Source organism: Scyliorhinus canicula, chromosome 1 (assembly GCF_902713615.1).
Source record: "Scyliorhinus canicula chromosome 1, sScyCan1.1, whole genome shotgun sequence".
In the NCBI taxonomy this organism is placed as follows: domain Eukaryota; kingdom Metazoa; phylum Chordata; class Chondrichthyes; order Carcharhiniformes; family Scyliorhinidae; genus Scyliorhinus; species Scyliorhinus canicula.
The window spans coordinates 226461591-226475554 of NC_052146.1; the positions used below are offsets into that span (position 1 = coordinate 226461591).

Below are 13964 nucleotides of genomic sequence, written 5' to 3' on the forward strand. Positions count from 1 at the left end.
TGCCTGTGTTATAGCTGAACTAGAACAGCTTGGCTAGGGCCACAGCAAGTTCTGGAGCACAAGTCTACAGTACTGTTGCTGAAATATTGTTGGGATCCATAGCCTTGTGTAGTATCCAGTGCCTTCAGCCTTTTCTTGATATCATGTGGCATGAATCGTATTAGCTGAAGACTGACATCTATGTTGTTGGCAATCTCCCAAGGAGACGACGATGGATAATCTACTGGGCATTTCTGTCTGACGATTGAACCAAAGGCTCAGCCTGATCTTTTACACTGAAGTGCTGGCCTCACTCATCATTGAGGATGGGATATTTGTGGAGCCTCCTTCTCCAGTTAGTTTAGTTGTCCACCACCATTCACGACTGGATGTGGCAGGACCTCAGAGCTCAGATCTGATCTATTGATTATGGAATTGCTTAGCTCTGTCTATTACTTGCTGCTTATGCTGTTTGGCATCCAAGTAATCCTGTGTTGTAGCTTCACCAGATTTCCAACTCATTCTTTAGGTATACCTGGTGCTGCTCCTGGCATGCTCTCACTGAACCAGGGTTGATCCCCTGGCTTGGTGGTAATGACATAATGGCAAAATATGCTGGTTCATGTGTTTACACATTGTGGTCGAGTAAATTCTGCTGCTGCTAATGGCCCACAGCGCCTTATGCATGCCGAATCTTGAGTTGCTAAATCTGTTTGAAGTTTGTCTCATTTAGGACGGTGGTAGTGCCACACACCACGATGGAGGATATCCTCAATGTAAAGACTGAACTTGTCTCCGCCAGGACTGTGCGGTGGCAAATCCTACTGACACTGTCATGGACCAAACCATCTGCAGCAGGCAGATTGATGAGGATGAGGTCAAGTATATTTTTTCCTCTTGTTGGCTTCCTCACCACCTGCCACAGACCCTGTCTAGTAGCCGTGTCCTTTCGGATATGATCAGTTTGGTCAATAGTGATTCTAGCAAGCCACACTTGGTGATGAATATTGACGTTCCCCCACCCAGAGTAAATTATGTGCCCTTACCACTGCTTACTACAAGTGGTGCTCAACATGGAGGAGTACTGATTCATCAGTTGATGGTGGCCTGTACGTGATAATCAGCAGGAGGTTTCCTTGCCTATGTTTAATCTGAAGACTTCATAGGGTACAGAGTCGATGTTGAGGACTCCCAAGGCAACTCCTTCCAGACTATATACCACTGTGCCGCCACATCTGCTGGGTCTGTCCTATTGCTGAATAATTTCTCTCTCTGATAGAATTTGTGGCAGAGTCATTTGTCAGACAGCGGAGAGGTGCTCAAATGGAATGGTGCTGAATCAGCCTTTGTCTTGTGGCTGATCTGGCCTGTTCATCATTTTGAGGCCTGCATGGGATGGCTTTAGCGGTCTTCCTCCAATAACTGTGCAATTGTGGGTTTTTTTATTTTTAAAATGTTTTTCCAATAAAGGGGCAATTTAGCATGGCCAATCCACCTTCCCTGCACATCTTTGGGTTGTGAAGGTGGGACCCATTCAGACACGGGGAAAATGTGCAAACTCCACACGAACAATGACCCAGGGCCAGGATCGAAACCGGGTCCTCTGCATCATGAGGCAGCAGTGCTAACCACTGTGGCACTCCGCAATGGTTTTCTTGACAGCTCCCCCATTGTCCCCCTCTTCTTCCTTTGAGGCAGAGTGGCATTCCAGGTCCTTCTATTCATCCATCTCAAAACCTCATTGACTGGTCACAAGGTGCACTGTGCAGCAGATCACCACAATATGATACCACCTGTCTGGCTTGTATTGGATGATACCACCTGACTGGTCAAAGGTAAAGTAAATGCATCTACAAGTTTCTAATGGACTTTTCAATGCAGCTTTCTGTTAGTAGATGGTTTTCTTGGTGCGCCTCTCTCCTGTGTCTCGATTCTGGACAGGCATCAGGTGGTTGCCAAAAACCGTGCTGCTTATGTCTTAACTTGCTTCAGGTCCTGTCCCATTATCGTCCCAAGTTCACTGAATTACACTGGCTTGCAGATAAGAAATGTCTTGGCCAGAATCTCCAAGGAATGGCAATCACAGTCGGATTACCAGTCCATTCCATTTTACTTACCTTAGTTGGAAGCTGCACATTTTACACCCAACCCTCCATCCCGGGCCTCCTCAGAAAAAGTACAGTGCAGTGGGTTCCCGAGACCTTCAGTCGCATACCGCAGTCTCAGATGAAGGGAAGCCATATCTCCTTTTTACAGCACAAAAGCCATAAATCAGGGATGTTGAAAGGTCCCAGCTATTTTGAGAAGCCAGGGAGAAGGTTAATGTGTAAGGCAAGTGGGCAGGATGAATCAGATGGTCAGTCAGGGATGGGGTGCAGTGGGTGGTCGGTTGGAGGGAGTGTCAGGTAGTCAGTTGGGGGTAGGATGAGTCGGGGTCCTCATGTGGTTAGTTGGGGGGTTTCTAAAACCATTTAAGCAGGCAGAGGGGGTAGCTAGTGGGGTCAGGAGAGTAGTCAGGATTGGTATGGGGGTAAGATGGTGGGTGTGGGGGTCTGCTGCCAGTTGGTGATGCGGGTTTGTCTGCTGGGTCAGGAGGGTAGTCAAGGGTGTGGGGTAGTAATCAGTAGGTTGGAGGGCATAGTCGAGGGGTCAGGGGACTAGTTGTTTATGTAGTATTTAACAAGGGCTTTGGATAGCTGAAGTATAACTTCTAGTCTTGAGATACAAAGACCAGCAGCGGAATTCTCCTCCGGTCTGCGGGCAGCACAGGCATGCCAGTGGGTTTCCCGATGGTGTGGAGTGGCCATAATGGGGAACCCCATTGGCTGGCTGTGGGAACAGAGAATCCTGCCTCAATAGCATTTTTGATTATTTTTTCGACTTGCTTCAAACATTTTCATGATCCATAAACTTAGACTAACAAGTTTATCCACTGTATCTAGCTATTCACAATTTAGAAAGTAGCTCATTCTATTCTTTTTAGGTCCAAAGTGAAGGATTTAACTTTTGCCCACATCAAAATCCATTTGTCAGTCTTTTCCTCGTTCACATCTATCAATGTCTTTATAATTTTATGCTTTCATCCAGACTTGCAATTTTGTCTATCTTGTGTCATCGGCAAATTTGAATGTGTGGCGTTCTCTTTAATTGTCCATGTTGTTAATAAATAGTGAATAACAGATTCCCCAACACAGATCCTTGTAGAACCCGAATCACATTCTGCTAATTAGAATACCTGTCCATAATCCGTTTCCTGCCTCTCAGCCAATTTTTTAATCAGCTCAATAATTACCTTCAACTCTTGAGTATTGCAAATTCAGTCCACTGTCATTAAACCCAAAGAGCTGCTAAAATCTGAGGTATCTAGCCTTATCAACATAAAATCACTGACCCTGCCTCTCAGGAGTAGATTATTCACCTGCTCCACAATTCCCCGCCCACTTCACAGCTGCAGGTCGTGCTTGCTACGTGCTTCTGCTGGTGGCTGCAAATGCCGAGAGGCTGCTGTTGCCATTTTGTCCCTTTTTCTGTAGCTGGAAAGAAGGACAATTTTTTCTAAGATACTTGGGACCTGGAACACCGAGCTCAGAGGATGTAGGAGTCCAGAAGACAAATGGGCCACCTGCTGATGCCATTGAAGAAATGCTTTTGAAGATTGCTGATGCTTTTGTTGCTGGTGTGGAGAGTGCTGCATCTAACTGGCACATCACCGCGGGTTAAACACGCTGAAAGTCCAGGATGTTCAACTGCGCCTTGCTCACCAGTAGAATATGTGGATGCCAGGATTTGGTTCTAGTGATATTGAACCGTGTGGCGGGCCTGACCAGCTGCGGCTACTGGACAGAGAATAGCATTGATACATGAAACAAGTCACACATTGATGGACAGATTATTTCTATGACAAAGTTCTGGACCTGATAGAATATTCTCTGGATTATCCTCCGTTTCTGTTGAGGAACCTGCTAGGGGTGATACCGTGTGTCGGTTGTTTTGTGAAAATGAGCTGATATAGCTTTGTATTGGTACAAATATGGAACGGTAATGTTTCCTTGATGTTTAATGGTTAGTGTGAGATGTGGAATGTTACGCAGTTGGTTTTCAAATCTTTGTTACAGCTGACCATTGAATAAACCAAATATTCTCTACTCCAATTTCCTCTGTTTAAATTAGTCAGCACACTCGCAGTAGGTTAGGATTAAATTTCCAATTTATAACAATTTTAACCTCATCCCAGCCCCTCTCAAATTTATCCAGTGCGATTAATTTCCCCCAGACAAACTGACCTGCTTCAAAGTCCTCAGCAGATAAATTTATTATTTAATTAATCAAATGGAAGTAAAAAATTAATGACACAGTTTAAATACTGTGGGCGAGATTCTCCATTTTGGGGACTATGTCCCCACGCCGTCAGGAAAACTGTGGTCTTTTACGCCAGAAAAACTGGCGTCAAAAGGCCACAGATCCCCCATTTTGCTAGGGGCTAGCAGGCAGCTGTCGTAGAGCTCGCAGCTCTAGCTGCCGATACAGACCCCACACTTCCGGGTCAGAGACCGCGCATGTGCACAGCGGTGGCCTCCAGCGGCCGCGCCATGCTCCATGACGGACTCAGCCTGCAGACCTGGACATGCAAAATAGTGCCCGCATTAGCCGCTTGCGCGGCCCGGACCGCCCGCACACATTGGCCCAGCCTCAAATGAAGTACCCCAGCCCGCCAATTGGCCCTCCCCCAACTGTGGCGGCCCCAGACTGAGTCCGCAGCCACCACACAAGGATATAAATAAATAATACAGGAGACTTTGGATATAATCCGACACAAAACATCTTTTCAAAGTTTAATTTCAAAAGTTTAATTTAAAGGGATAAGTCATGGCAGGACAGCTCCAAGCTGTGGTTTGCTCCTCTTGCTCCATGTGGTATGCTGGGGACAGTTACAGTCCCCAGGGTCAGCATGTGTGCAGGAAGTATCTCCAGTCACAGCTCCTGGAAGCTCGGGTTTCAGAGCTGGAGCGGTGGCTGGAGACATTGCAGAGCATCTGTGTGTTGGAGAGCATCGTGGATAGCAAGTACAGAGAGGTGGTCACACCGCAGGCTCAGACTCCACAGGCGAGAAAGGAATGGTGACCCCCAGACAGAGCAAGAGAGCTAGGCAGGTACTGCAGGTATCTCCTGTGGCCATTTTGCTGCAGAACAGATATACCATTTTGGATACTGTTGAGGAGAATGGCCTCTCAAGGGAAAACAGCAACAGCCAAACTCATAGAATCATAGAAGTTACAGTGCAGAAGGAGGCCATTCGGCCCATTGAGTCTGTACCAGCTCTTTGAAAGAGCACCCTACCCAAGCCCACACCTCTACCCTATCCCTATAACCCCATAACCCAGTAACCCCACCCAACACTAAGGGCAATTGTGGACACTAAGGGCAATTTAGCATGGCTAATCCACCTAACCTGCACATCTTTGGACTGTGGGAGGAAACCAGAGCACCCGGAGGAAACCCACGCACACACTGGGAGAACGTGCAGACTCCGCACATACAGTGACCCAAGCCGGGAATTGAACCTGAGGCCCTGGAGCTGTGAAGCAATCACGCTAACCACTATGCTACCGTGCTGCCCTCGTGGCACGGTTGCTTCTGCTGTAGAGGGATGGGGTAATAAGTGTAACATTGCAATAGTTATCGGGGACTTAATTATAAGGGGAATAGACAGGTGTTTCTGTGGCCGCAAACGAGGATGTCTCGGAGTGGGTACAGGACATTCTGGAGAGGGAGGGTGAATAGCCAGTGGCCATGGTACACATCGATACAAACGACATAGGTAAAGAAAGGGATGAGGTCCTAAAAGTAGATACAGGGAGCTAGGAAGGAAGTTAAGAAATCAGACCTCAAAGGTAGTGATCTCAGGATTACTACCGGCTCCATGTGATAGAGTAGAAATGACAGGATATATCGGATAAATACGTGGCTGAAGAGATGGTGTCGGGGGAGGGTTTCAGATTCCTGGGGCATTGGGACCGGTTCTGGGGGAAGTGGGACCTGTACAAAATGTTACACCTGGGGAGGACTGGGACTGATGTCCTTGGGGGGGCTATTTGCTAGAGCAGTTTGGGAGGGTTTAAACTAATATGCCAGGGGGGGTGGGAATCTTTGCAAGGAATCAGAGAAAGAGGGAGCAAGGACAAAAACAATAGGTAGAAAAGTGAATAAGAAAAGTGATAGGTGGAGAAACCAAGGGCAAAATTCAAACGGGCAAAAGAGAACAATATTGGGAGCAAGCCGAACAATGTGAAAAAGACAAACTTAAAGGCTCGGTGCCTTAATGCACGGAGCATTTGCAATAAAGTGGATGAGCTAATCGCATAGCTAGATATAAATGGGTATGATATAATTGGGATTACAGAGACATGGCTGCAGTGTGACCAGGGATGGGAACTGAATGCCCCAGAGTTTTCAGTATTTAGGAAGGACAGACATGATAGAAAAGATGGTGGCAAGGCACTGCTGGTTAAAGAGGAAATTGACACAGGAGTGAAAAAGGATATTAGCTCTGACAATGTGGAGTCTGTATAGGTAGAGTTGAGAAATACAAGGGGTAAAAAACATTAGTGGGTGTCATATATAGACTTCCAAACTGCAGAGGTGATGTTGGGAATGGCATTAAACACGAAATTAGAGATGCATTAATAAGGGAATATCGATGATCATGGGTGATTTTAATCTGCACATAGATTGGGCAAATCAAATTAGCCACAATGCCGTAGAGGACGAATTCCTGGAGTGTATATTGAATGGTTTCCTTGACTAATATGTGGATGAATCAACTAGAGAGCAGGCCATCTTAGACTGTGTACTGAGAAGGGAATCATTGCCAAACTGGCTGTGCAAGACTCCTTGGGGATGAGTGACCATGACACGTTAGAATATTTTATCAAGATGGAGAGTGAAGTAGTTGATTCGACACTAGGGTGCTGAATCTTAATAAAGGGAACTATGAAGATATGAGGCGTGAGTTGGCCTTGATAGATTGGGGTGAGTTATTTACAGGAATGACAGTGGATAGGCAAATGCAAACATTTAAGAAATGCATGTGGGAACTGCAGCAACTGTCCATTCCTGTCTGGCACTAAAGCAAAATGGGTAAGTGGGCCAAATGATGGCTTCTAGGGAAATTAGAAATAGTATCCGATCCAAGGAAGAAGCATACAGATTGGCCAAGAAAAATAATAGGTCTGAGGATTGGGAGCAGTTTAGAATTTAGCAAAGAAATACAAAGGGATTGATTAAGAAGTGAAAAGTACAGTACAAAAAAGTAAGCTTGCAGGGAACATAAAGACTGACACTAAGAGTTTCTATAGATATGTGAAGAGAATGAGATTGGTAAAGAGAAATGTCGGCCCCCTACAGACAGAAACAGGGCAATGCATAAGAGACAAAGAAATGGCCGAGCAATTGAATACATACTTTGGTTCTGTCTTCACAACTGAGGACACAAATCAGATACCAGGGCCGGGATTCTCCCCTACCCGGCGGGGCGGGGGGTCCCGGCGGGATGGAGTGGCATGAACCACTCCGGCGTCGGGCCGCCCCAAAGGTGCGGATTTCTCCGGGAAATGCCTTTGGTGCCACCCAGCCGGGGCCGAAGGGACTTCGCCAGTCGGCGGAAGTCCGCGCATGCGCTGGAGCATCAGCGGCTGCTGACATCATCCCCACGCATGCGCAGGGGAGGGGGTCACTTCCGCGTCCGCCATCATGAAGACTAAGGCGAACGCGGAAGGAAAAGAGTGCCCCCACGGCACAGGCCCGCCCGCTGATCAGTGGGCCCTGATCGTGGGCCAGGCCACTGTGGGGGCACCCCCCGGGGCAAGATCACCCCGCCCCTCCCCCCCAGGACCCCGGAGCCCACCCGCGCCGTCTGGTCCTGCCGGTAAGGTAGGTGATTTGATTCCCGCCGGCGGGACCGGCATGACAGCAGTAGGACTTCGGCCCATCGCTGGCCAGAGAATCGCCGGGGGGGGGGGGGGGGGGGGACACCGACAGGCGCGGCGTGATTCCCGCCCCCACCGAATCTCTGGTGCCGGAGTCTTCAGGAGATGGCGGGGGCGGGATTCACGCCAGCCCCCAGCGATTCTCCGACCCTGCGGGGGGGTCGGAGAATCCCGCCCCCTGAATGCTGGAGAATGAAAGGTTTAGCGAGAGGGAAAAACTGAGGGAGATTAACATTAGTAGGGAAGTGGTGCTAGGACATGTGAATCTGCATCCCAGGATGCTTAAGACGGTGGCTCTGGAAATAGTGGATGCATAGGTGGTCATCTTCCGGGAGTCTATGGACTCTGGATCAGATCCTGCAGATTGGAGGGTAGCTCATATCACTACAATATTCAAAATGGGATGTAGAGAGAAAGCAGGGAATTATAGACCAGTAAGCCTAACATCGGTAGTGGGGAAAATTCTTGAATCCATTATCAAGTACTTTATAGCGGAACATTTAGAAAGCAGTGGCAGGATCAGTCAGAGTCAGCATGGATTTATGAAGGGGAAATCATGCCTGACAAATCTGTTCAAATTCTTTGAAGATGTAGCCAGTACAGTTGACAAGGGGGAGCGAGTCGATGTGGTATATTTGGACTTTCAGAAGGCATTTGACAAAATCCCGCATAAGAGATTATTGTGCAAAATTAAAGCACATGGATTAGGAGACATGTATTGAGGTGGATAGAAAACTGATTGGCAGAGAGGAAACAAAGAATAGGAACTAATGGGTCCTTTTCAAATTGACAGGTAGTAACTAGTGGGATGCCATAGGGATCGGTGCTGGGACCCCAGCTATTCACAATATATATGAATGATTTGGATGAGGGAACAAAATGTAACATCTCAAAGTTTGCAGATGATACCAAATTGGATGGGAGGGTGAACTGTGGCGAGGGTGCAGGGATCCTACAGCATGATCTGGACAGGTTTGACGAGTGGACAAATCAATGGCAGATGCAGTATAATTTGGATAAGTGTGAGGTTATTCATTTTGGAAGCAAAAACAGGAAGGCAGCTTACAACCTGAATGGTTGTAAATTGGGAGAGGGGAGTGTGCATTGCAACCTGGGTGTCCTTGTGCACCAGTCGCTGAAGGTAAGCATGCAGGTGCAGCAGGCGGTAAAGAAGGCGAATGGCATGTTGGCCTCCATTGCGAGAGGTTTGGAGTACAAAAGCAGGGATGTGTTGGTGCAATTATACAGGGCCCTGGTGAGGCCACACCTGGAATATTGTGTTCAGTTTTGGTCTCCTTTTCTCAGGAAGGATGTTCTTGCTTTCGAGGGAGTGCAGCGAAGGTTTACCAGACTGATTCCAGGGATGGCCGGACTGTCATATGAGGAGAGATTGACTGGGTTAGGATTGTTCTCGCTGGAGTACAGAAGAATGATGGGGTATTTCATAGAGACTTTTAAAATTCTAACAGGACTAGACAGGGTAGATGTAGGGAAGATGTTACCAATGATGGCTGTGTCCAGAACCAGGAGTCATTGTCTGAGAATTCAGGGGGAACCATTTCGGACAGAGATGAGGAGACATTTCTTCACCCAAAGAGTGGTGATTCTGCAGAATTCATTACCACATAAAGTAGTTGATGCTAAAACATTGAATATATTCAAGAGGCAGCTAGATATAGCACTTGGGGAGAATGGGATCAAAGGCTATGGGGAGAAAGCAGGATTAGGTGACTGAATTGGATGTCAGCCCTGATTGGGATAAATGGCGGAGCAGGCTTGAAGGGCCAAAACTGATTCTCCACCCCGTCATCGGACTCGATTCTGGCATCGGGGTTGGATATTCCAGCCCTGTGATTTTTTAAAAATTCGATTCTTGTTTTGATAAATAAGTACAAAAACATACTTTTTCAATGTAATAACTTGCAATGGTACTTAGAATTTCACTCAGTTAATTTTTTTTTCTCATTTACTGTCCTTTGTTGTAGAGATGGTGATACCAGGTGAGTTGATTCCTTTCATTCATGACCCAGTTTAAATATTTTACTTAAAATGCACGTAACTGTGGAAACACCATTTTCTATTTCAATAACATATTGATATTATTGATAAGTAGCAATCTATGATGCTATCTTATTTTCTTTTCCAGTATTATGTACACTGCAATTAAAATAAAGATACAGAAATGAGTTTGTGTAGAAATGATTTTGTGTCGAGTTAAATATAACTGCATACCTGTTCCAGTTGGATGTATCCGACCACATGCAGCCCCGACACCTGGGTATCTCCTCAGTCTGTCAACTAACAAGATTATGGCTGAGGGTTGGAAGTCAGTGTCCCCATCCAAAGCCAGGATGTAAGTGTTCTCCTTCTCAGTCTTTTTAACACAATAATAACAAACAAAATGAGATACTTCAGTCTGAGTCAACAATAAACACACTCCTGTGTATTTAAAATATCAGGCAATAGTGCAAGTTAATAACACAGGTAAGGTCAACCAGAGTGTGACAAGAAAGGTCAGAGTATGTAATCATAATAGTGCACCGGAAATAAGTACAGAGTAGGCAGAGCAATAAAAAGCAGAGTTTAGAACTCTTTATTGGAATGCTCGCAGCATGCAATAAGAGGGATGAAGCGTTCGCACAAATATAAATAAATTAATGATATGATAACCATTACAGAGACATGGGGCGGGTTTCTCCGTTTTGCCGGCGCCCGGGGGTTTCCCGAAGGCATGGAGCTACCACACAATGGGAAACAAAGAATCCCGCCGGCGGGTCGAGGCTGAAATGTGGCGTGGCTGGTCGGAGAATCCAGCCCATGGGGTGCGATTCTCTGATTTGTTGCACTCTCGTTCAAGCGAAACAAGACCGGTGAATAGCGGGAGAGGCAGAACCACGCCAGGCACCAAACAGTTTGCGATGCAACCGGCCACTCCCATAGCCGTAACGTGGCGAGAAACAAATTATCACAACTTAAGCTCTATTTCCATGCAATAAATGGGAGCACCTCATATCCAGCGGCCTCCCCAATAAGTGGTCATACTGACGCCGATTAGAACTCCTTTTTAAAAATGTGAACCTGGCCACCCGTCACCTTCAGGAACCGCTCCTCGAAGGACGTGAGGATTCTTGGGTGGGATTCTCCGACCCCCTGCGAGGTTGGAGAATCCCCAGGGGGCAGCGCAAATCCCACCCCCTCCACTCCGACGCCGGCTGCCGTATTCTCCAGCGGCAATTTTCGGGCGAGGGCGGGGTTTACGCCACGCCAGCCAGGGGATGTTGGCAGCGCCCCCCCCCCCCCCCCCCCCCGGCAATTCACCAGGCCCCGATGGGCCGAGCAGCCGTCGTTTCCTGGCCAGTCCCGCCAGCGTGAAATGGACATGGTCCATCATGGCGGAATCTAGCTTGTAGGCTGGCTGGCTGAGTCCTCGGAGGGCGCGGGGGAGGGGGGGAATCCGGCCACGGTGGGGGGGGGGGAACGTGGTGGCCTGGCCCCATGATCGGGGCCCACCGGCCTGCGGGTGGGCCTGCGCTGTAGGGGCACTCTTTCCTTCCCCGCTGGCCTGTGTATGGCTCCACCATGGCCGGCACAGAGAAGAATCCCCCGCACATGCGCAGAACCACGCCGGCGGTTCTGCGCATGCGCCAACGCGCGCTGACTCTTCACCGCCAGTTGGCGTAGTGCCAATCCCTCCGGCGCTGGCCTAGCCCCTGGAAGTGCGGAGGATTCAGCACCTTCCAGTCGACCCAACGCCGGAATGGTTCCCGCCGCTCTTGGCGCTGGCATCGGGCCATCCAGCCAGTTGCGGGAGAATCCCGCCCCTTATGTCTGATACCCTACCCTGAGGAGACAGAGAGCCACATGCGTGGTTCACAGAGGTGGGCGGAGGGTGTTTTGAAGGGAGAAGGGGGTGGAGGGAGGGATGGCAGTCACATGGAGTCACTTGGAGAGTTGGTGCCATGAATGATCGGGTGGGTGAGAAGGTCACGGGGGGGTGGGAGAGTTGGTGTTGACTCACTCGTGCTGCCTGGTGTAGGTCGTTGAACCTTTTCTGGCACTGGAGGCCAGTCCACCTGGTCACACTCCCAGTGCTCGCAGCCACCACCACCTCATCCTAGGCAGCGCTGGCTGCCCTGTGACTGAATCTGCTGGACCCTCAGGGTAACAGGACATCCCTCCTGGCCTCCATGGCATCTCGTAGCCATGCCACATCTGCATTCCCGAATCCTGGGGCCGGTCTCCTGGGCGCCATTGTTGCGAGCTGGCTGGGGTGGCTGAGCAAGTGCAGTTTAAGTGCTGCGTGACCTTGTTAGTGGGGGCTGGCGAGCGCGGTACTGGCGTATCGGCTGGCAGGTCTTCCTTTGTGGCGAGAAGTCCGTGGAGCCGCGTTAAGTGAACCAATTAACGTTGAATAGCGTTGCCGGCCTCACTTGGCCGAGTGCCGGGAAGTTCCTGCTCGCTACCACACTAAGAAATCTTTCCGGAGAATCCCGCCCATGGTTGCAAGGTAAACAAGGCTGGTATCTGAATATTCTTGGGTATTTGGCACTTCAAAAGGACAGGAGAAAATGAGAAGGAAGTGATTTAGCTCTGGAAATAATGGATAAAACCATACAATGGTGGGAATTAATCTTCCTTCAAATTATCAAAATATAGAATCAGATTAGTGGAGATAAGCAAGTGGAGTGGGCATAAATTTGACAGATGGAATACTGTGTGGGAACATGGGAGATTTTCCACTTTGATTGGAAGAATAGAAAAGCCAAATATTAATTTAACGAAGAACATAGAACAGTACAGCACAGAACAGGCCCTTCGGCCCTCAATGTTGTGCCAAGCCATGATCACCCTACTCAAACCCACGTATCCACCCTATACCCGCAACCCGTAACCCAACAACCCCCCCCCTTAACCTTACTTTTATTAGGACACTACGGGCAATTTAGCATGGCCAATCCACCTAACCCGCACATCTTTGGACTGTGGGAGGAAACCGGAGCACCCGGAGGAAACCCACGCACACAGGGGGAGGACGTGCAGACTCCACACAGACAGTGACCCAGCCGGGAATCGAACCTGGGACCCTGGAGCTGTGAAGCATTTATGCTAACCACCATGCTACCCTGCTGCCCAGTACAAGAGAGACAACCAAATGCACAGTACATGAATCTCAATGTTTGCATTCAGGTACAGCAAGTCATTCGGAAGGCCAATTGAATGGTGGCCTTCATTGCAAGGGGTTGCAGTATAAAAGTAGATAAGTCTTGGTACTACTGTACAGGTGCCGTGTCAATAATACATGAAATAGACCATAAAATGTTTAAATCTAACTTTATGTTCAGCTTATTTCCTTTGTTTGGCCCAATGTTCCTCACTGTAACCAATCACTGTTTGTCGATGTATCATTTATCAATTTACTCTGTCCATTATTCTTTTTTGTCTACTATGTACGTACTGTGTACGTTTCCTTAGCCGCAAAAAAATACTTTTCCCTGTACTTCAGTCATGTGACAAATCAAATCAAATCAAAATCAAATCAAATGGACATTGGACTAAAATGATGGCTGGTACCGGTTACATGATCTGCAAATTAGCTACGGACCTAGAACCTTCCAACAGTAATTATAGGACAAAGCTCAACCCTTATCCTTGTGAAATCTCATACCCATCGTTGTGTGGACCCAATACAATCAGCGAAAAGGAGGCAGCAAATAGTCCATTTCCCCAACCAGGACTCATAACAAAGAGAGTAATTGAAACTTGTTATACCTGCCTTAGTAGACATCACCTATCTCCTAAGGTACACAATTAATTTTGACCAGATACATATACACTGATTGTACCGGAAACTCACTCAACAATGGGCAACTCCTCTGGCCTTTGGAAAGTTTTAACGTTACATTCTTGGATTTCCAGGACAGTCTGCAGTTAATAATCCAGCCTGCAAACGTCAAAGGTATCTCACTCAATACATCTGTACTAAAAAAGTGGCTTATTCCA

At 47.9% G+C, this 13964-nt stretch overlaps 1 protein-coding gene across 1 annotated transcript in view; it reads right to left on the reverse strand.

The window, feature by feature from the left end:
- The window catches only part of LOC119963867 (chitin synthase chs-2-like), a 146129-nt gene that overhangs the window by 57184 nt on the left and 74981 nt on the right, over positions 1-13964 (reverse strand). Inside the window, exon 9 of the mRNA XM_038793263.1 lies at positions 10197-10338. Coding sequence (XP_038649191.1) covers positions 10197-10338 — 142 coding nt within the window. The remainder of the gene's footprint in view (positions 1-10196; positions 10339-13964) is intronic.